The 21417-nt window shown below is 41.8% G+C and overlaps 2 protein-coding genes across 4 annotated transcripts in view; one reads left to right on the top strand and one right to left on the bottom strand.

Moving 5' to 3' along the window:
* LOC115384403 (serine/threonine-protein kinase TAO3-like) overlaps window positions 1–10444 on the bottom strand; it is a 73142-nt gene extending 62698 nt beyond the window's left edge. Inside the window, exon 1 of one of the 2 annotated variants that reach the window (XM_030086660.1) lies at window positions 10179–10444. The gene's annotated coding sequence lies outside the window, so the exon portion shown is untranslated. Of the gene's footprint in view, window positions 1–9686; window positions 9737–10178 lie in introns of those variants that run through there. The other variant, XM_030086661.1, reaches the window with a different exon arrangement.
* Window positions 10445–13416: 2972 nt separating this feature from the next.
* Window positions 13417–21061, top strand: LOC115384404 (sin3 histone deacetylase corepressor complex component SDS3). Of its 2 annotated transcripts, none has more exons than XM_030086663.1 (12): window positions 13417–13601; window positions 14993–15062; window positions 15153–15208; window positions 15640–15711; window positions 16913–16932; window positions 17021–17177; window positions 17396–17491; window positions 17574–17635; window positions 17955–17976; window positions 18714–18819; window positions 20096–20180; window positions 20337–21061. In XM_030086663.1, the coding sequence occupies exons 1-12, from the start codon at window positions 13490–13492 to the stop codon at window positions 20433–20435; spliced, it is 957 nt and encodes a 318-aa protein (XP_029942523.1). In that variant the 5' UTR covers window positions 13417–13489; the 3' UTR covers window positions 20436–21061. The 2 variants fall into 2 exon arrangements, with proteins under 2 accessions (XP_029942523.1, XP_029942525.1); XM_030086665.1 differs by lacking the exon at window positions 13417–13601 and adding an exon at window positions 14178–14271.
* The last annotated feature ends 356 nt before the right edge of the window (window positions 21062–21417 follow it).

Genomic DNA, 21417 nt, shown 5'->3' with positions numbered 1-21417 from the left:
AGCCGTTTTCATTTCATCAGTAGAGCAGGAGCTAATGGCGTACAGTCAAGACAGAAATGGCCCAATAGATATCAGCCCTCCATAGATTCAACTTGTCAAGAATCGGTCTCAGCATGTTAACCTCTAACCTTGAAGAACGCAAAAAAAAAAGAAAAAAAGAAAAGAGAGACAGAGAAAGACGGGGGGAGGAAACTAAGCAGAGGATACCCCAAAAAGGAAACGTGCATCTAGGCCACTGAGTCATTCCCCTTGTGTTTTGCCTCGTCGTTTTCCTCTTCTTCTCTTTAAAATATACACTGACAGTATAAATTATGTACATCATCGCTGGGAGAGGGCCCATGGGTTTTAGAGCTTTAGGATTTCCGCTTTTATCCCCTGTAAAGTCTGCCCGCAATTAGTTTGGGAATTAATTCAGGCTCAGAACTTAGCCTCCCCCTTCCTCTTTTAGATCTGCACTGATTCATCCAAGCCTCTCTCTCACACACACACACACACACACACACACACACATACACACACACACAAATAAAAACTACGGGAGGTTAAAAAATAATTAAAATCTGCCCTGCAGAGAACTGATTTTATCTGAACAAATAACTTAAAGGTATCACAAATATTATTGTAATGTGATCCAGTAAAAATCACAAAAATACATCTTTGTTGCTGTCACCGGATTGGCTGTGTGTGTGTGTGTGTGTGTGTGTGTGTGTGTGTGTGTGTGTGTGTGTGTGTGTGTGTGTGTGTGTGTGTGTGTGTGTGTGTAAGTGATACAGTTTTAGATAGCTACTTGCATAAAGAGAATCAAAGAAAGTTGGCTGTCTTTCCTTTTTTTTTCTGCCGTGCCCCCTTCGTCTTGAACCGTCTCCATTGGTGCATGCTTGCCATTCCTGGTGGGATCTTATTAACCCGTGCAGCCCTCTTGTAAACCTCTCTTCGGGACTGGAAAGTGGCCTCTCCATCCTTCAAAGAAATGTTCCTGAACGCTCCATCCTGCAGTCTCACATCACCAGCGCACGTGGAATGGACAACATGACCCTTGCACTCAAAGTTCTTTGTGTATGTTTCGATCAATAATTTATCAAGTAAACTTTTATATTGGAAGTATTTGTCAGGGGAAAAAATAAAGGAAAGGCAATAAATGAATAATGGGAACAGCTTATTTATAACAGACAGTAAAATAAATCATAGTGAGAGAGAGGATGTGTATTAATGTTTAAGAAGGAAGAAGAGTGATGGGTCGACAGACGTTCTTTAAGTCTCTCCCTACTGTGGTCAATTACGAAGCTCGGCCTTGATAATTGTATAACTGCACCCAAGTTAAACTCCACTCTATTTAATTTTAGTACAATAAAATTGATTTTCTGAAATTATATTTAAAGCCTTTACTTATATTTTTCCAGTCAAGAACAGATAGAATCAACCATTTAAAAGCTTGCCAGTGAATCATTAACTTAATTAGCCTGTGTATTACACTGACTACAACTGGAATAAACAATTTAAAAACCAATGCGGGAGGAATAATTGAGTGATTCCTTCGGTTTCACTTTGAACTTGTTAAGAATTTACATTATGCTTTCCTATGGGATATTCTCCTCACAGCGGGAAACAATAGCTGGACATGTGTGAGGCAGGCCACTGCTTGGGAAAACGCAGGAAGGGTGTACGCATACATCAGTGTCTTTGATACCCATGCTGCCTGATCATTTAACTACTTCCTCATTAGTCCTCTGGGACAATATCATCCCTACAATTATCCCGGGGTTGGCAGCCTTATGGCTTCACACTGATGCACATCTGGTTTATTTGTGTTTGTGTATGATGAGAGTTGTGCGTGCGGCTGAGAGAGGAAACCAGAAGGAGCGAGGGAAGCGGTGGGGCGGGGTGCTGACTGGCAGAGTTTCCTCCGAGTCGCACTCTAATTGGACAATTGTTCAGTTTGACCTGAGGCTCTCTGGATTCACAAAGGCATGCAAAGGCATCACCAGTATGTACTATGAAGCAAGAAAGGGGTGGCAGAAGCACTCACTTAGGCCTACATTGCATTCTCTTTCCTCATGACAGACTCTTCTGTTACTTCAGGATATGACACACTGCTCACATCCAGTCTGATGATTCAGGGGTTAACAAAAAGACAAGAGATAATAGCATCCACGATGACGGAGGATGTCTGTGTCGCTCAGTTGCTCAGCAGAAATAGTTCAGCCACAAGAGATATAAAGGTATTTGAATGTCACATCGTCAATTACTATGACTGAACTTCGCACAGTATTGTTGAGATGTGTCATAGAGATTCAGCAAGTGCAGAAAAGTCTTAATCACTGGATTTCACTAACTTTAATCACAAAACTACTGAAGCTGTGCTTATTTTTTTTTTATTATTTTTTTAACACCTATAATAATAAGCATTGTGTGGTACATACATTTTTCTGACATGCAGCATCAATTTTTCAGTTTAAACATACTGTTAAACTGCTGGACTCAGGTTTTTGCAAATGTTTTCAATCTGTTGCAATAAAATTGAAATAAGCTGAAGACAATCTGTCTATAATTCCTAAATTAAAGTACAAGATGCTAACATTAGTCGAAGCAATAGCATAAAGGTGTGGATGTATGCACACACGTTCAATTATATTAGAAATATGGTAAGTGAGAACAAAGCAGAGTGCAACAAGTGCAATTCTATATATTTGAGTGCATAGTGGTGGATGCCTCTCTATATTTGGGTATGTATGCTTTTCTATAAAATTGATCTGCATTTAATATCATTTTTTTGTGAAACATTATGAATTTCATGTGACTGTCTGAAAACTGCGTCCCTAAATAAAGCTTGATGGATTGACTGTTTTTTCTTTCTATGGCAATGTTGCATAAAGTTACATTCAGTGAACTTTTCCGACCACCTCACATCTTCATTAAAAATCATTTGACTGCTGCCATCTGCCAATTTGAAATGCGTACCATACATCATGGCTGTCTTATGACTTTTTTTTTTGCTGCCCACCCTGTTTAATCCTGAAAGGCATTCTCTGTCAATTTAGCAATAATCCACTTAGAAATGTTAAATGTTGTCTGACTACATTTTACCTTGATAGTCTTCAAATTGGCAATGGTTTTATCCAAGCTTACCAGAAAAAACCTGCACAATTCTGTCAAGCTGATGCTGAAATACATTTTAAGTGATTAGTTGGGGATTCCCATTCAAAAAGAGAAAAGCTGAGCCAGACCAATACTCAGAGTTAACTAAAAAACCAAAAACTGAATGTCCCATTTATCCTGCTTCACTGCTGGCAGGCGAGAACGTAACCCAATCTCGCTCAGATTCATCAGAAGCAAATCTCCACTTGACCCAATGGAGGCTGTCCAGTGGCAGCATTAGGGCTGCACAGAGCTTGGGCAAAGGCCTAGATTCTCCTGGGACTGGGGGATGGTGTTTGGCTTTTGGCACATAGGCTGGAAGCCCAGTGGATGAGGAGTTATCAAGCATTTGCGTCAAGTTCGGAGGCTGTGGGGCCAAAAAGGTTCAGCGTAATGCAGCCAGGCACAGAGTCATTTGGTAATACCGAGCAATTAAAGCGCATTGGGAGAAATGTCCCTGCTTTCAACAGTGTCCATGGTTTTGCTGAAGTGAAATAGCTCAAACAACCACATCAACAAAATGCACTCTGTGATGACGCCTGAAAAAGAAATGAAAGACAAGTCGGGACATGTCTGAAAAGGTGCTGAGTAAAAATGATGATGTAGAAGTACGAGACACAAAAGCGCTTTGGGCTGGCAATGGGAAGCTCCCGAAATAGCCCAGCGTGGTGCAGTGTATTACCTCAGCCCCACTCACATCAGCAAACGTGTCCGTCACATTCATGCATCCCTAAGCCTCGTTGACATGCCCCACTCTGCTATGCTAGCATTGACTACTGGAGTTTTCCCAGATGCCTGCACGTTAAGGGAAAGTCAGGAGAACACATGTGAATTGCAGACCTATGACATGACACTTTCAATATTTTAAAGACCCCTGTTAGAGTGAACCGTGTAGATCTAAAAATACCCCAGTCTGAGTCTTTTCCCCTTGTTCTGCCAAGCTAAATCAAGCCCTGGACCCAGGAGGGGTGGTGGTGGGCAGAGATAAGACGAGTCAGCCATCAGCAGTGGTGGTGTCTCTTTGGGTGATGGTGATGGCTGTTCATAATTCCCCGGCACTTCCACTTGGCCTAGTCATGGAAGAGCAGCTTGGGGCTCGTCGATTTCACAGGAGAGCCTGAGACAGATGTAGCCAGACGTAATGGGGGTTGAAAAGAGGGTGGGTGGAGGGGCCGACTCATGGTCACAGCTGCAACCTCGCCAGAGGATTGGAGGCGCGCTTCTAATAAAGGGCTATAATCAAGTCACTCGCGCTAACCTCCCACACCCAATGAGGCTGACTTGCCGAAATGCCTCTCTTATGACATGAGCTGGAGTGTACTTGAGGAAAACAACAAGCCATCTAACGCACAAGTAAAGAATGACGTGGCTAGCAACCAATCTGTTTTGCGTTAGGGTATAATACATATATGATATTGCCTACCATAAAGGAGATAAACCAGATCAAATTATGGTGGACAGGCTGACTCACAATGAAGGTCATCGTAATTCCTGACAAGCCCATGTGTAAAATGCTGCAAAACGCCTTTGAATCTACAAAGTATTTTTATGGTGAAATCTACAATGGGTTCCCCACAGATCTGAAGCTTTTATCAGTGCAAGGTGGCGAGCGAACAGCAGAGGTGGTACACTCACTGGGGAGGCATTTGTTGGTGAGACATCTGTTGGGCTCTGACTCCCTTCCCCTGTGAGACAGCCTTCAGTAGGCTGAGGGCCTGACTCAGGTCTGCACCAGCTGCTGTACCGGAGCTGGATGCAGTCCAGATTCCTCCCTGTGACTCCTATCCTGGTCAGCGATACAGTTTTCTGGTCGAAGCCGGAAAATAATCCAGCTGAAAAAGCTTCCGATTAGCAGATGGCCACTTTGGTATTTGTTATGATGAACTGAATTTTTTTAGATGTAACCGCAGACAGATTTCATAAAGTTAATGCTACGTTTCAAATCTTTATAATCATTAAAACCATATGAGTAATTTATATGTGGAAAAAGTTTGTTTTAAATCACTGATAACAAACAAAAGGATGCAAGACTGAGATTTAATCAAATCCTGACCCATATTATGTCTTTGATGTGCCACAGGTTATGTGTTTTCAGATGACATGTTCGTCTATTCTCAGCTACAATGCTCATCAACGACTCAAGCTCCCCAACCGTTTTGCTATGGAGCCGTCCGAGTTGATAGAGACTGTTGTGCTTCTCTTTAGTTCAAAGTGTGAGTGAATGGACAGATTTATAACAGTCAGTAAAAGTTTAAAAACTAGACAACTTGGGGCCACATAGGCGAATAGGTTCAAAACCTCTCTTTATGCTGTACTTATACAATAAAGAATAACAAAGAGAAGCCATTCAATCCTGAAAGACATTCTTACACCAGAAACTAATAAAAAATACATTTGAGTTAAATCGAAGAAAGATAAATGTCAAAGAAATCCAATATACGTTTTTAACTTACCTAATAGATTTGTTAACAAAAAGCAAAAAGAAAAACTTCACTATAATAAGTGCTGATAGTTCTGAGATTTTTTCAATTTAGGTTTTGGTGAATTTATTTCAATGTGTGCATTGCAATGTTTTCAACTTCTGAATAGCAGAAAGTTTTAACAATTGCACAAAGATTTAATGAAACAGAAAGCATGGATAACTCAGAGGGCACATACAGCGTAATAATGTCTATGACAGAAGGACTCACTGATGCACTGTATACAGATTCAGTCAGTGCATCAATAGGTCTTCTTCTCTTCAATGCACTGCATGTCAGTCCACCAGAAGAAGACTTATTGATCCCCCCCCACTGTGAACATGTGGAGTCAGTATGCTAGTCTCACGACTGGTTAATTAAATACAGAGCTGCTGCTACTGTGGATTAATCATGTTTCCAATTTTTAAAATGTTTTTTTTTTTTGCTTGTACTACTTCTTGTCGGCTTCACAAACCCCAGATCTTGCAGCAGTGCAGAGTTTCGCTGTCTTTTGAAATCATCATTAAAAGCAATACGCATGAACACATCTGCTAGTAGAGGAGAGTTGGAGAGGGGGTGGGGTGGAGTGGTGGGGGTGTGGGGTGGGGGCATAATTCTCCTTGTCATCCGAGACAGCATTCCTATATTAGACATGCTAAACCAGATCACTGCAGAACATTAAGCCTGACAGGGGTGCTTTAATATTGATGTGCTCTGTGACTGTAGCATAAACCACCAAACTGCTGGCGCACCGACTAAACTGACAATTCTCTAATACATTTTTCACAAGTCAGCCTTCCATTGCATGAAAATGTAAGAGGAGTTTTAACATCAACAGGTTGCTCCAGATGCAAAACAAAAAAGTGGATACACAAGAGTCAACTTTTCGAGAATATCTTAGGGAAGGGGTGTCAAACATGTGACCCGAGGGACCATATTGGACAAAGGCTCCATTTACATGACAATGTCTACAAGAAAGGACAGAATAAAACTAGAACTCATTTCTTTGATCAATGTAAGACAAGTATGGAACAAAACAATAGTGAAAAGTGTGCATGAATACCAAAAGTGGTAAACAATTATTTAGGTGACTGCTTTTACTTCATTTTACTGTTGATTTATCAGTTTCTTTGTAACTACAAATACATGGAAGAAAAAGTTCAGAGTCGTTGCAGCCGTGTGGATGTTGATATTGTCTTTAGCTACAGTTTACTGTGGTCCAGCAAGCGCCACATGTGCAGACTATAGATAAGCACTTATCTACTAAGGGCCCTCTGGAAGTCACTCAGTTACAACAAAGACAAGACGAAGGGCAAAAATTGGCAAATAAGGAGAGGACTGCACCCTAGAATAAGATTTAACAAAAGTGACGACGAGAGGGAAACTCAAGTACTGAATAGCCAGTGTAAAATAACCAGTTACTGTTGTCTTATTTACTCGTAAATACATTAAACGCAATCGTGGTGTGACAAGGTGAATTTCTCACAATCATCCTTGGCTTCACCTGACAGTGTGAAAACACATCATACCAGCTGTAAAATTGTGACCCAACACCTCCTTGACCAGCAGGCCTGCTTGACTTCCCTCTGACACATTTGTTTTCTCTGCTACATTTCTCACATTTGCTCACTTTTTCATCTATTCTAACATAACAGCTCAAACAGGTTTATTTCTCATGTTTCCATTCATGATAACAGAGTCCTTTTTTTTTTATTTTGATGCTTGATAGTCATGATAAAATGTCACAATTCCATGATTAACGGGTGTCAACATGGCCCTGGAGCACACTAGGGTCAGGTCAGGAATCTGGGGAAACAGCGGTAAAGCCGAATGGATAGGGGCTTAATTGTAATCCTGTGCATTTTTCTAAGGGTAGAGGGCAAAGGTGTGAAACCTGTGTGACCTCTGTTAAGACTTTAGGTTGACACAGCTTTTAGACTTAAATAACATAGCATAAAATCTTGCTATATGTACCAAAACTTTAGTTTATATTTTATCTATGAAAACAAAGCAAAAAAAAAAAAAAGAACAAACAGGTTAAGAACTGTCTACATTTATTGCATAACAGCAACAAGCTTTTGGAAGATGCTCTGATCCAGTGCTAACTCACCTTTTTTAAGCAACACATAACCATAAAAAAACTGACAACAGGCAAAAAAAAAAAAAAAAAAAAAAAAAAAAAAAAAAAAAAAAATCCATGTTGTGATTCATATGTTATATTGCCAAATGTTCTCTGGAAACTCTGGAAAGGTTCCAATTAGTTTGCAGGGGCAAAAATGCTAACATCCTCTTGTCAAGTGCAATCTTTCATACTAATTATGAAAAATTTTGGCATTACCAATTGTGTCATGCTGGCCCTCACTTTCAAGGAAAATTTACCTCATTTGTAACCAGATTTATACCGTCCCATGTGAAAACGGGTGATTGCTCCTCTTACGAGCATGGCCTCAGTGGAAGCATGTCTGGCTCACACACCACCCCCACCCCAATCCAGTCTGACAGCGACATCAGCCAATTGTCAAGAGCAGCTGATGTGTCCTTTTCCAGCACACACACGCACACAGAAAGAGATTTGTGCAAATTCATGAGAAGACCCCTGGCTAACGTCTCAATAATCTCTCACACGGCTCTATAAAAAGACATGACTCTTGGCAGTATGCTTGTGACTGCCTCTGACTGTCTAGAGGAAGCCAGTTGTCATGTTACATATAGCTGCGTCTCACCCAGTGTTTAACAAAGACCAGATAGAAGCAGAGCGTTGGTCTTTTGCCCTTGCAAGTGTCACAACATCGAGCCAATAAAAGCCCTCACCTCACCAGATGTGGCTCACCACAGTGAGGTCCAAACTGTACAAGACGCTTATTCTACCCCGTCATGACCTGTTCAGCGTCAGCCCTCAGCGAAAGGCTCCAACATCTGTTTTGTATCGGCACAGACGCCTGAATGAGCGGAACGTTTACGAAAAAAAATGACACAATCAAAGCAAAATCATAAACAGAGAAAGCGCCCTGGATACAATCAGCAATGAGGAAGTGTAGCACTTTCGGTTCCGTCTCTTCGTTGTATGGTCAAAAGGTAGCTGATAAGCCTACTAGATATGGGTGATAGTGAAGGGGGGGGGGGGGGGGGGGTTGCACAATAGTGGTAGTGTGACCTTTGAACAAAATCCAAGCAGAACAATGAAACTATTACTTGGAAAGGTAACACAGCAGAGGCAGAGAAAGCCAGTTCTCTCCTGCTGTGATCATGTTGGCATTTGTTGCAAATGAGCAAACTATCCTGTGAGATAATGTGGTTTGTTATCCACACTGCATGTTTTTTTTTTTCTTTTTCCCGCATCTCAATTGGATTCTGCAGGTGCACGTGTCCCAATACTGGGTTAAATTGTGCGCGATTGCATGGCGTCTTAAAATAAATCTTGAGAAGTGACACAGTTTGCAGTGAAGGCTCAGGTCTGCTGCTTCTCACTCATGCGCTCTACACACCACAGATGACATCATGTTGGGTCAGCTCGGGTTTTAGTGCTCAGCTACATATCTACATCTGCCATTTCGAGCGCGTCACGCTTTACCCTACATCCACTTTCGTTTATTTTGAAGCGATCGTCGTCTTCTATGCGCCCAAGCAATAAAAACAAGCAAAATGCAAATAAGTATAATAACACCAAATGACATGCTGCTGTTGTTGTTTTTGCCCCAATGAATGAACGCGAGTAAATAACACAAACTAATACTAGAGGCTGCTGGTGGACGACAGACGTAGTAAACGAATAGGTTTTGGAGGAGGAGGGGGTTCATGCGTAAGTGCGTGTCCAAGCCAGAGCCATTGTATTGTGGCTGCGCGTTGATAGTAAAAATCTCACTCACAACAATGTAAGACGCAATGGAAGGTACCACAGTCCTCTACGGATGTGACACGCTCGCTGACAGCCGCCGCCGTGCGTGCTCATGCTCGGATAACGCAAGTTTACGCAGCACCATGCAGAATTGCCTTTTTTTTTTTTTTATGAAAACAGGCAGGAAAAAAAAAAACCCACAAGCGCACACTTCAGTGTCAGCTACAACCTGTCAGCGACTTGATCCGCGTACTCACCTCCCTCCCCCCTCCAGAGGAAGGAACCAAAGCTGGTTTCCTGGTCACTTCTTCAAAATATATCCCCCCAAAAAAGAAAAGAAAAGAAAAGAATGAAGTGAAGCAGGTGCGCCGCAGACACGGAGTCAAAGAGGCTCAGCTACGCACTTACAAACCCGGGCGAGCCGACGCCGCTCCTCCGTTACTCACCGCCGACTAAAAATAATAATAAGGAAAAAAAAAAAAGAGAGAGAAAGAGACGCGCAGTGTCCGAGCCAGGCGGCGGAGGGTAACTTCGGGGGCAGTTAGTCCTCCTGTTCGCCCCTGCACTTTGCCCGCTGCTGACAGTGGGAGGGGGAGCCGCGGCAGCTCCGAGCCGCGCACCCGGGAGGAAGTGTCGGCTCGGCCGGGGCGCGCGGCGCCGTCTTCATGGTTATGGAGGTGGAGACGGTAAAGGCAGAGAGAGAGAGAGAGGGGAGAAGGGGGGCAACAACAGAGAAAGCACACCCTCACCTTGACCCGAAGTCGTCCCCGCGGAGCAAGAGCACGCACTTCTGGAGTATTTAATCCGACTCCGGGGCTCTCCGAGCGACTTGTGGAAGTGCTGTCAGTGGCTCGAGACTTCCTGAATGACGGCGCGGCACGAGCTCAGCCCCCCGGTAGACCGGCTCTGACAGCCCGCCGGAAACTAAACTTATCTCCGTGTGCCTCCACGCACCTTGCCTTAAAGCTACAATAAATACCACTAACTTAATTTTTGTAGTTTGTCCTGTTCTCCGTGCATTTAGTCCGACCCAAGCGCAAAGCTTGGCTGAGTATTAGTTGCAGCAGTGCTGCACCAGATGACAAAATAAAGCTTATAAGTGAACAGCCACAGTCCTATTTCCTTTGCAAATCATTAAAGATGCATGGACTGAGTCATCCCGATTCTGTTGCAACTTCAATGACAGCGAACCAGCCTGTCCCCCTTATATATGAGCAATGCAATGCCGCCACCTGCTGGCTCACTGCGGAACTTTAACTATGAGGCCGTGTGTGATGTGTGTTTGATAAATGTACTCATTTCCAGAGGTCCAGATATAAACAGAACCCTTCTACTTCAAAGGTATATTAAATTATTTTTTCATGATTGTATATAATTTTTAACATATCTTTTATACATCACTATAATTAGACCAGGGGCGTCACCTAAGACCAGTGAGCCAAAACCAGTTGCAAGTGGTCCCAATTAAAACCTGCCGAAAACACCATAACATTGATTTTTAAAACTAATTTCTTAAACTAGAATGAAACCTAACTACTTTATAGCTAAAAGCCGTGCTGTTCAAGTGCAACAGCAGAAGGGTTTTTTTGTGGTCATTTCACTTGTATTTTGACCCAGAAGGTATCATTAAAATTGACTTTATGAAGAGATTCATTGTGGATGCTCTGCACAACAACAAAGAAAAACTTTAAAAGTTAAATTTTGAGGTGATTATGTCTCTATTTTATTGGGCCGACTAAAATGTGTTAGACATCCCTGAATTACAAAGTATTTATAATTCAATTGCGGTTCAAATGACTTCATTCTTTTCCTAACTTTTATCCATCCTCTACAGTGCTCTACATGTACTCACGTCGAGGGAAAAAGAAGAAGGATGGAATAAGCACTAAGTGGTTGCTTTTCTTTAAAAAATTTTTTTTTTTCTTGTTGGTTGCTTTCTTTGCTTTGTTTTGTTGCCCAAGTACAGAAAGTTTACTGGTCACGTCCATGCAGTTCTCCAACATACTGAACTGGTACAACCTGTGTGTGTTTGTTTGTGTGTGTGTATTTTGTTTGTTTTGGGCCAGTTCTAAGTGAGGAATTCAAAGCTCTGAGGCAACTTGTACAGCAGCTTTGATTTGGTCGAAAGTGTGAACAATTTTTCTCAAGTAATTAGTCTGTTTCTACTCATCCAGTTGTATCATTTGGAATTCACGATCACAGCTCTTTTTTTAAAATTTTCAGAATAGGTGTTGTAATTCATGACATGCATGCTTCTGAGTTTTATTCAATACGAACATTAATCTCCAGCTTTAATTCAGTGTCTACCTTTTCTTTCATTAGAAAAAAAATGATTCTGATGTCAAAGACAGCTCAAGTATAGTTTGTTAATTTGTATCAGTTCAAAGTTAATTTGTATCAGTTCAAATAATTTGTATGTAAAGGGGTAGATATAATAAGATTGTTCTTCTTTCTGCTCCTTTTCTTTCGTGTGATTTGTGTCTAAACTGATGACATTGATGTATTTTCATCTTTTTTGTTTTTGTGTTGTTTTAAACGAAAGAAACAACTAAACTAAACTAAACTAAACTAAAACTAGTTTGTCACTGTTTTGTCATTTGCTTTGCAACCTTTGACATTTTAATATCTGCAGACATGGATAACTCATCAAAAATGATGGACTTGCTCAGGCTATCTAAACCAGAAGTGGCTTCAAACAAATCCCATATAGCTGAAGGATCCAGAAGAATTATAGTGATGTCTGACTTTAATACACTGGTCCCAAGTATCTTGAGGCAAAGTGTCTGCCCTTCATAGAAGACTTACCTGTGGGTGTAAATGTTTGTGTGGATAAATGTAAAATAAGTATTGCAATAAATATTTTATTTAACAATAGTGCATTGACTGTGTTTACTCCCATAATACTCTCTTCAACATTTGTGTGAATGTGAGTGTATGAGTAAAAAACAGAGCAGGAGAAAGGTCATAATTTTCTGGGATTACATACACTGATTCCTCTACTGTTTTTCTTTTGAGGTTAAACAGTGTAGGAAACAGTGCGTGTTACCTTAGAATTTGCATTTATGAATTATTTGTCTACTTTTTATTCTTTATATTGATGCACAAAGACCATGGGGCTTGTAATTCCATTAAATGTGACATACAATGAAAAAAATACATTGAAATTCAGATGTCAGCTTTTGGACGATTTACAGTAATATAAAATTCAACTAGGTAATCTTCCTATCAGTCCATTTAAATAATTGATTATTTGAAAGGATTTGTACAGTGACACAGTGGTAAACCACACAGTGAGAAGATCAAGGGTTCAAATACTGTACGGGCTTTTCTGTGTGGAGTTTGCATGTTCTCCTTGAGTGTGTGTGTGGTTATCTGTCTCTGTGTTTTCCTTGTGAGGGTGTACCCTGGCCTCACTGTTAGCTTGGATTGGCTCGAGCGCCCTGTGGCATTACTTGAAAATGGATGAATGAAATATACTGTATGTAAATTAATTTCTGCAGGAAATGTGAGACAAAGGCAACAGGAAACACTTCATAGAAAGTATTAAAGCAAGAACATTTACAATGACATCTATAACATGGAACAATTCCAGAACAACTAACAGCCATTATGTTGGCTGTAGTAAAATATTAACCCAAGACTTGATGGCAGTAGTATGTCTTTATATTCTTTATGTAGCTCTTAGAAGTGGTCTAACATTTACACCAGACTTGATTAAAAACACTCCAGGCGGCGTTAAAGACCTGAATGAAGGTTTATTTGGGAGCTTTGGCTCACATTAGCAGCACTGATGGAGTCAAAACAGACATCCACAAATATGCCTGTTTTTATTTTTAGTCGGAAATCAAAATAAAAAAAATAGATTTTTTTTTTTTTTTTTAAGAATTTGAATAAAATATCATATATATAACATGTAACAACAACACCACACGTTATTAGATTGGATATTGCATTTAGGCATATACTCAGGCAGCTTGGCGCCCGGGGGTCCTAGCTGTTGTAGGCGCTGTTCCAGACGAGCTGTTTATTTTGAGTTTGTTTACGTTTTAAAAGCGAGCAAATGGCCTCGACTCTGTTGTCTCCCATGGTGGATTACTACAACGACGAGGAGGAGCTGGACAGCGTGGACGACGACGATGACCGGAGTTTCAGGGGTAGAGACTCGGAGGAAGGTGAGGTTTTAAATGGATCCTCCTCAAAGCTCGTCGGGCTCCGTCTACTTGTTGGAAAACAAACGGAAACGCGCGGTTCGTAAACAAATCCGCTTATTTATTTAATGCAATTTTTAAAGCCATGTGTGATTTCATTTTGTATTAGCTTTTTTAATCCGTTAGCAGATTTCTTCTATTGTATGGTGAACTCTTTTTAAAAAATGAAGTCCCTGCTGACATTAGGGAAGAATGGAATTAGCATGCGAAGCTACATCGTTAGCTGCATCGGAGTGTAAACGATTCAGATGTGGAGTGGGCAAACTATTTTTTACAACTCATTGTCGGCTGCAAGCCTTAAATATAGCACGCACAATCGATTATTTTGCATGTAAATATTCAACTAGTTACTGAACTGCGTCCCGAGCTCCACATAAACATTGTTTTTTCGCTGTTAAATGTACTCGAAAGTGGTGCCCGTGTAACGCGAGACGTGTTTTGGGTGATGCACACTCGCGGCGGTAATAAGTGCTCACTCAAATGTGCTATGCAGCGTTAATTAGCCGCCTCGCTCCGTGACGTTAGCCGTGCTGTGTCCACCGCACTGCCCTCTTCACACAGTTCAGGCAGGACGGGATCGCAGTGAATGGGAAAGAAAGAGAAGAGGACGCACGGGCGATGACAACGCTACAAGGTTGGGCACAGTTACACGACAGGCCTCCCGAAAGCGAACAGGCTGGAGTTTACGTGCTTTCTGTGAAATGAGCCCGAACTACGCGGATCGAGTTACTCTTTAAAGCGGAGCTAACTTTAGCTAGCATATTAATGCTAACCGAAAATGAAAGCCGCCGTGTCAGTCGCGACCACCGGGCCTCGATCTTCACTCGTTTCGGGGTTTTATTGAGGTAAAGTCGGTCCAGTCGGGTCATTCCGGTGCTCGTGGGGCTTGATTCCCGTAGTTTGGCACATTGTCCCATTTGCGGCGTTTCGAGTTGTCCCCGGCTTGACAGCAGCTCCAAGTTAGACGGTATCGCTCTGATTAATGCGGCAAAAAGCTTGACACTCACAGCAAGACAGTCGCCTCGTTCACCACTTAGTAGATTAAATCTTCAAACCCGAAGCCTCGTTTGGTTGCACATCGGAATATTTTTCCAAATCGGACGAACTTTCCCGGATGTCAGTCCGGGGATGAGACGTGGATTTCCCCCGGTGTCCCAGTCTAACCGGAGGGCATTCCCAGGCAGGGTGTTCACCATTACCTTACCGGTGCCACGCACGTCTGCGCAGGAGGGTTGTTTTGGGAAAACCGGCCCTGTAGCATGCTCCAGTGAACGCGCTGCAATTCACCCCGATTTTAATATTTCATCTTGGGAGAGTAGTTGTGAACAGTTGCTCTGTCCTGCCCTTTCTCCCAGACACCGAGGATGCCAGCGAGACGGATCTGGCCAAACACGATGACGATGACTATGTGGAAATCAAAGAGCAGTGGGCATCTTTCTTTTCATTCACCTTGAAAACTAGTGGTATTGTGTGGTAGCTTCACATCTAAACTCTGTTATTTCTTTTTTTTTGCAGAATGTACCAAGACAAACTGGCCTCTCTGAAAAGACAGCTGCAGCAGCTACAGGAAGGTTGGTTTTATTTCAGTAGACTTTCTGTGTAGTTCATTGAAATGCTTATTCACAGTAGTAGCTGTGCTTTGAACAGCAAGTGACTCAGAATCAGATGATGACAAATGGTCCTCTGCCATAAACGGCTCATTTTAAGCAGCCTGTTGTTTGATGATGTAAACTGCTGACTGTGCTGTCCGAAGGTGCAGTGGCACCACCAGCTGTCCCAGACTGATGTTTGTTGTTGAAATTGCTGTGTGGCGCATGGTGTTTATATAAATCCACATTTACGTGCAGTGTCAGGGCGGTCCAGTTTAGACTGAGTGTGTTAACAGTGGAAGAAGATGCCGAAATAATGAGGGTAGTTGTTTATGTATTTTGACAACAGCTTGCATTGAAGTGACAAGTCCCTTCTCATCCTGCATAAACAGCTTTTTATTTTTGTCTTGCAGGTACGCTGCAGGAGTACCAGAAGAGAATGAAGAAGCTGGACCAGCAGTACAAAGAAAGACTCAGAAATGCAGGCGAGTACACAGCGTTCTTACTGGGATCACGCCATTTTAAGGCTGAAGCACTTATCCTGTTGATTATTTCTCAAATTGGAGTGCTTTGCTTAGTTTGTCGAGTCTCAAGAGGAACACTGACTGGAAATTGAGCTGCAAAATGAAATGGTGTCTGAGATACACAAAAAAGATTTCCTAACAGAAGTTAATCAAGTTTTGGTAATGACATGAAGTATTAAGCCAGAACAAAATTCACCTGCAGCCTGGAGGAATTCCTAACATTCCGATGTCATTTGACGTTAAAATCACAACGCTCGCATGCTTTTTGTTGAGGTCTGTTATTTAAACTAACCGTGCATCATCTCACATGTAATATACCAACCAAGTGCTGGTGCCTGCCATCTGCTCACTTATGTATTTCTGATAAAAAAAAATATGTCAAAGGATTGATTTGATTTAATTGGTATTTTCAATAACCAGTCACGCTGTCTGTAAACTCTCCCATCAGTTCATCTTAATATCCAAAGTTGAAGCTGCTCTTGGTAAAGATGCAAGCTGCATGTATGAGCATCTTGTCCTCATTGTTGATGTATCCAAAGCAGGAAAATGGACAAATGTGAGGATTTGCATGGGAAGCGTTAACGTCTGGATGACTTGTTCAGTGTTAGAGGAGTGAAGGCCGGCCAAATCCAACAGACAGGCTATTGTAGCTCAGACTGCCGCAGAAGTTAATGATGGCTCTGATAGAACGCATTCAGAATACTGTGGAACAAAAAGCGCACACTTTCAGGAGGGTGGTCATAGATGGTAATTAAAGCACCCTGTAAGCACATTACCCTCTCAGTTATACTTCCAGAAACAGGACTCAGACATGACTCCTTCGTCTTCCACTGCTTTCATCACGTCACATACTTTCTTCTTGTTGACTCGGTCGCTTGTCTTGTTTGTGTGCAGCTTTGTTTTCTCCTCTTTCAGCTCGCCAGGATTTCATTCACTCAGCTTTTTGCCGATGAAAAATGCTTTTTCTTTTGTGCTGAATACTTTATTTAAAAAAACGGTCTGGTAATGGATCGACGGGAGTTTGACTGGAAGGCCGCCGTTGCATTTATAAATCCGATGGCAGCTGAATATAAATCTGGCAAAAAGGAACAAAAATACTGTCATAGAATTTGAATCAAAGCTCGTTTGTCGTGACAAATTCTGTTTGTCTTTCCCTTCACAGATCTGTTTCTCCAGCTTGAAGTAAGCTCACTCAGTATTCCTAATGCACGATCAGTTGCTACTTTCTGGGTTTGAGATGTAAACATATAATCTCTCTTGTCTTTTCCAGACGGAGCAGGTAGAGAGGAACTACATCAAAGAGAAGAAAGCGGCCGTGAAAGAGTTTGATGATAAAAAGGTTGAGCTGAAGGAAAACCTGATCGCGGAGCTGGAGGAGAAAAAGAAGATGATCGAGAATGAGAAATTAACAATGGAGCTGACAGGCGGTGAGGGAGTGAACAGGAATATTAGAGGCTTGCTCAGCAGGAAAATAGAGAAATCGGGGTGAAAGTACTGAGTGGAAGTGGAGTTTTGCTTTTTTTATGTAGTTCTTCAAGATGTCTGATTAAAGTCAGGTTTTTAGATGCAGTGGAGTTGTGGTAATAACCTTGACGTATAAAGTATTTTTTTTTTAAGTTAACATGCCTTATCTTGTTTTTTCCAGACTCCATGGAGGTAAAACCCATCATGACACGGAAGCTGAGGAGACGCCCCAACGATCCAGTCCCAATCCCAGACAAACGGAGGAAACCTGCACCAGATATCCTTCCCATTCACCTCGTGTTTCAGCTGGACTTGTGTTTTCTTGAGATCTTTTTTTCATTTTCTTTAACTCTTCACACCCCAGCTAAATTATTTGTTAACAGACGATCAGATTATGGAAGATCTGAGAACACTGAATAAGGTACCTTCTTGCTACACTATAAACTTTTTTTTTTTTTTTTAATAACATATCTCAACAATTAACAGATAGCAATTGTCTCAAAGTTCATTCTCAATCCACTCATTTACTGAGTGCTTCTATAGATAGATGGACACAAGTGTCCAATGATGAGCTGCTGGACTCCTTTAATACTTTTAAAACATTGTTTAACAATAGAATTATTGATTGGTCATCTTGCTCCACATAATACATCTTCATATCAGTCTATCTTAAGTGTTCAGAGTGTCTCTGCTGAATGTTTCTCTTTGTATTTAATCATTGTAACCTCTTCTCTTTACAGCTGAAGTCACCAAAGCGACCAGGTACGGCAGCGCTCGCCTCCTTAAGTGCATTTAGACGTGAACGGCGAGTCCCGCAGTTCAAAGGGAAGGATTTTTCATTTAGGGAAATGTACTCATTCACTTTCTGGCCGAGTTAAGGGAGAAGATTGATGCTGCTCTCAGCTACATTAAATGTGAAACTGCATCGCAGGCCGTAACTTCAGGTACTTCTGTCATTAGATTTGCCTGTAAACTCATGGGCCCGCATGCCTCTAAAGCAGTCAAACTTAAGGCCTGCGGGCTGAAAGTGGCCTGCAAGAGGCTCCAATTTGTCCCACCACACCAAGAAAATGGTAAAAATTTAAAAGGCAGCATTGATATTTTAACACCTGAGATCTGAGCTGAGATATCGACATGAACGCTAACTGCCTTGTTGCTCTAAGCCATGCTGTCAGGGCGAGTTTGTAAAAACCTGCATAATGCAACAACTGCAGAAGTTTATTTTTTGTACATTTCACTGCATTCTGCAACCATAATTCATAAAAATTGACTTTATGTTGATATTGTCGTCATTTTCTGTACTCATTGTTTGGTTTTGCAAAACAATGGAGACATTTTCATCAAGTATGCTCTGCACTACAACAAAAAGAGACTTTAAAGTTTAAATTTAACACTTATAGCGGCACTGATTTTGCCGGTCTGGCCAACTCGAGATGAAATTGGTTCATAGAAAAGTTGTACAAATATGGTGCAGCTTTTCACGGTTTCTCCCCGTACAGTTTCCCCGTCGACGCCCGAACACATCCCCACCGCTCCCATGGAGAGCCCCACCCAGCGCTACGAGGCCCGCATCGAGGAGGGCAAACTGTACTACGACAAGAGATGGTAATCATCTCCTTTTTCTGCCATTGGTCCAGGTTCTTTACTGGTTTTTTTTTTTTTTTTTAACATGGGGGTAAGGAAAAGAAATCTAACGATGAAGAGGAAGTAATGGATCATGTTAAGATGAAGAGGGAATATCTAACCAGATTCAAAATGGAAAGAGGAGAAAATGGGGTGGCTAATGAGTGATAAAAGGGGTATTTTTCCAAACCGTAATGAGGAAAACATGGTTTTCAAATGACTGAGGGGGCGTGAAAAGGGGGTAGGAGGCAAAGCCACATCAGAAAGAGGGCTTGATGAGGAGGGGAAAAGACATTATTATATACAGTGAAATGTTTTGGCGCTTCCAGCATTTAAAAATGTTTTGTTACCACAGATTAAAATGTGACGCTTTGAAACAGCAGGTCATTGTTTGATTTCATAATCTCACTTCATGCAACTTATTTCCAAATCTGTTGAAATACTGTTTAAAAAGGAGGTGCTTTTGTTTTTTAGAGGAAAAAAAACATACACTCCTCTGGATTCAAATATCTTTATATCTCCTCTCTATTTCAGAGGCAGCTGGTTTTACCCAACACTAAAACAGGTTAAAGACTGTCTCTTTCCTCTGGATCTGACTCCACCTTCTATTTCCACTAGATGGCCATGTTGTTCTGTGTTTGCTCTCTGTAAAGCTCTGTTGATGTTCAGACATTTTAAAGCCACTTGGATGGCAGTCTCTCTCTTTCTTTTTTTGTATTTTTGTCTGGCCTACAGAAAGATCTTATGCAGGAAGCGTTGAATATGCGCTGGCGCTCGGAGCCACCATTAAAAATACATACTCGGAGGATCTGTCTGCATTAGAGCCAGAGCAGCTGCTCTGATGCAAATTCCAAGAGAAGCGAGAATCCTTCAGCAAACCTCCGCCGTCCTTCAGCTTGAGAGCGGAGGGCTGAAGACGTGTCAGAGGGTCATTGAAAAAACCATCCTGAAGGAGAGCGAGGAGGTGGAAACATTTCCTTTAATGCAAAGCCTCATTTATTCCAGGCCAGAGGAAACGTCACCGTCACAGACAGACGACATTATTCTCCGCTGCGCCCTGAATGATTAAATACTTTGGAACGTCAATGTCTTCCTCTGGGTTTGAATCGGAGCCATTAAACAAACGCAATTTTATCTTTTGGCTCTCCAGCCCAATTATCCGCTCAGTGGCGTCTCAGGAGAAATGCGGTTTGTTCGTCTGTGGGGGTTATTGGGCGATCTCCTCTCTGATGCAGTGCGCGTTCTCTCATGCCGGCAGGTACCACAAGAGCCAGGCCATATACCTGGAGTCGAAGGACAACACCAAGATCAGCTGTGTCATCAGCACCGTGGGCACCAACGAGGTGAGGCAGGTTCACGATACGCCATGAAAAGCTCACAGGAGAACCGACAACTGGATTTACCTCAGAAGTTTCATATCGTTTCCACTGCTGTAGATATGAAACAGCGCATGTCTCTTAAAGACATAATTTGAGTCATTTCATCTTTTCGTCCTGTAGATTTGGGTGAGGAAGACGAGCGACAGTACGAAGATGAGGATCTACCTGGGCCAGCTGCAGAGGGGCGCGTTCGTCATCCGCCGGCGGTCGGCTGCGTGAAACACCGCCCGCCCCGCCCCTCCTCAGCCAAGCCCATCTGTTTGTTTATCCATCCATTCATCCGCTCATGTTTTTGGTGCGTTTCAAACACAAACGCTGCACAGATTCTCTTTTCAGCGGCCAAAATCTGCCCGTTTCACCAAATCCTCGGATGATGGACGTCATACATGCAGCTGCCTGTTTTCCATCATTATTTGTCACTATGTGGCTAAACTGGGAAAACAGTGGTTATTTATGAGCCTGTGTTGACTTTTGTCTCAAACCTTTATATGGATTCATGGATCATTCATCAACACAAGCACTGTCGAAATAAAGATTCTTCAGTTTTAGCAGCGTAAATCTCCCAGTTGAAGTTTTCTTGGTGCAAGAAATTGTACCCTTTCCTCTGCTTTTCATGCCTTTTGCACTGTCATCAAACAACGGGGGCTTACTGCTGCACTGACGGTTTTTACAGTGTTTCTGTTACATGTGTATTTAGCATTTTTTAATTTCTTATTTGAGGAAAATGTGTTGGAAGTGTAAATTTTATTATTGCCAGTGATCTCCACAGTTGAACAGTACCTGCATGTGGAGCTTTAACTTCTGTTTATTTGTACTTTGTCCCATATGAATAAAAAGATCTCCGCCTTTTACTATTTCCTGATATGCTTCATTATTTTTAGCATGTTGAAAATCATCCACAGGCCTCCAGTTATAAGTTTGACTGACATAAATGCAACTTATATTTCCATGGTTTGTCAATCATTCTGAAGTTGCCGCAGCAGTGGGTTTGGTAATAAGCTTGGTGCCATATTACAACACTGGAGGATCACAAGACCTATCTTTTACGTAGACAATATTAAAAACTATTTGCCAGATAGAAAATAACTACATTTTCAACACAAGTGTTATAAAGTAATCAAAGTGGCCCTTAAAGGGTAAAGAATTCAACATATTTAAGAGGTTTTCTGCGGGACTGATGTTTGATGTTTTGATGCAGGAA

The sequence above is a fragment of the Salarias fasciatus genome, unplaced genomic scaffold (assembly GCF_902148845.1).
Source record: "Salarias fasciatus unplaced genomic scaffold, fSalaFa1.1, whole genome shotgun sequence".
Lineage (NCBI taxonomy): Eukaryota > Metazoa > Chordata > Actinopteri > Blenniiformes > Blenniidae > Salarias > Salarias fasciatus.
The sequence above is the reverse complement of the archived record's forward strand: the minus strand, read 5'-3'. Positions and strand labels throughout refer to the sequence as shown.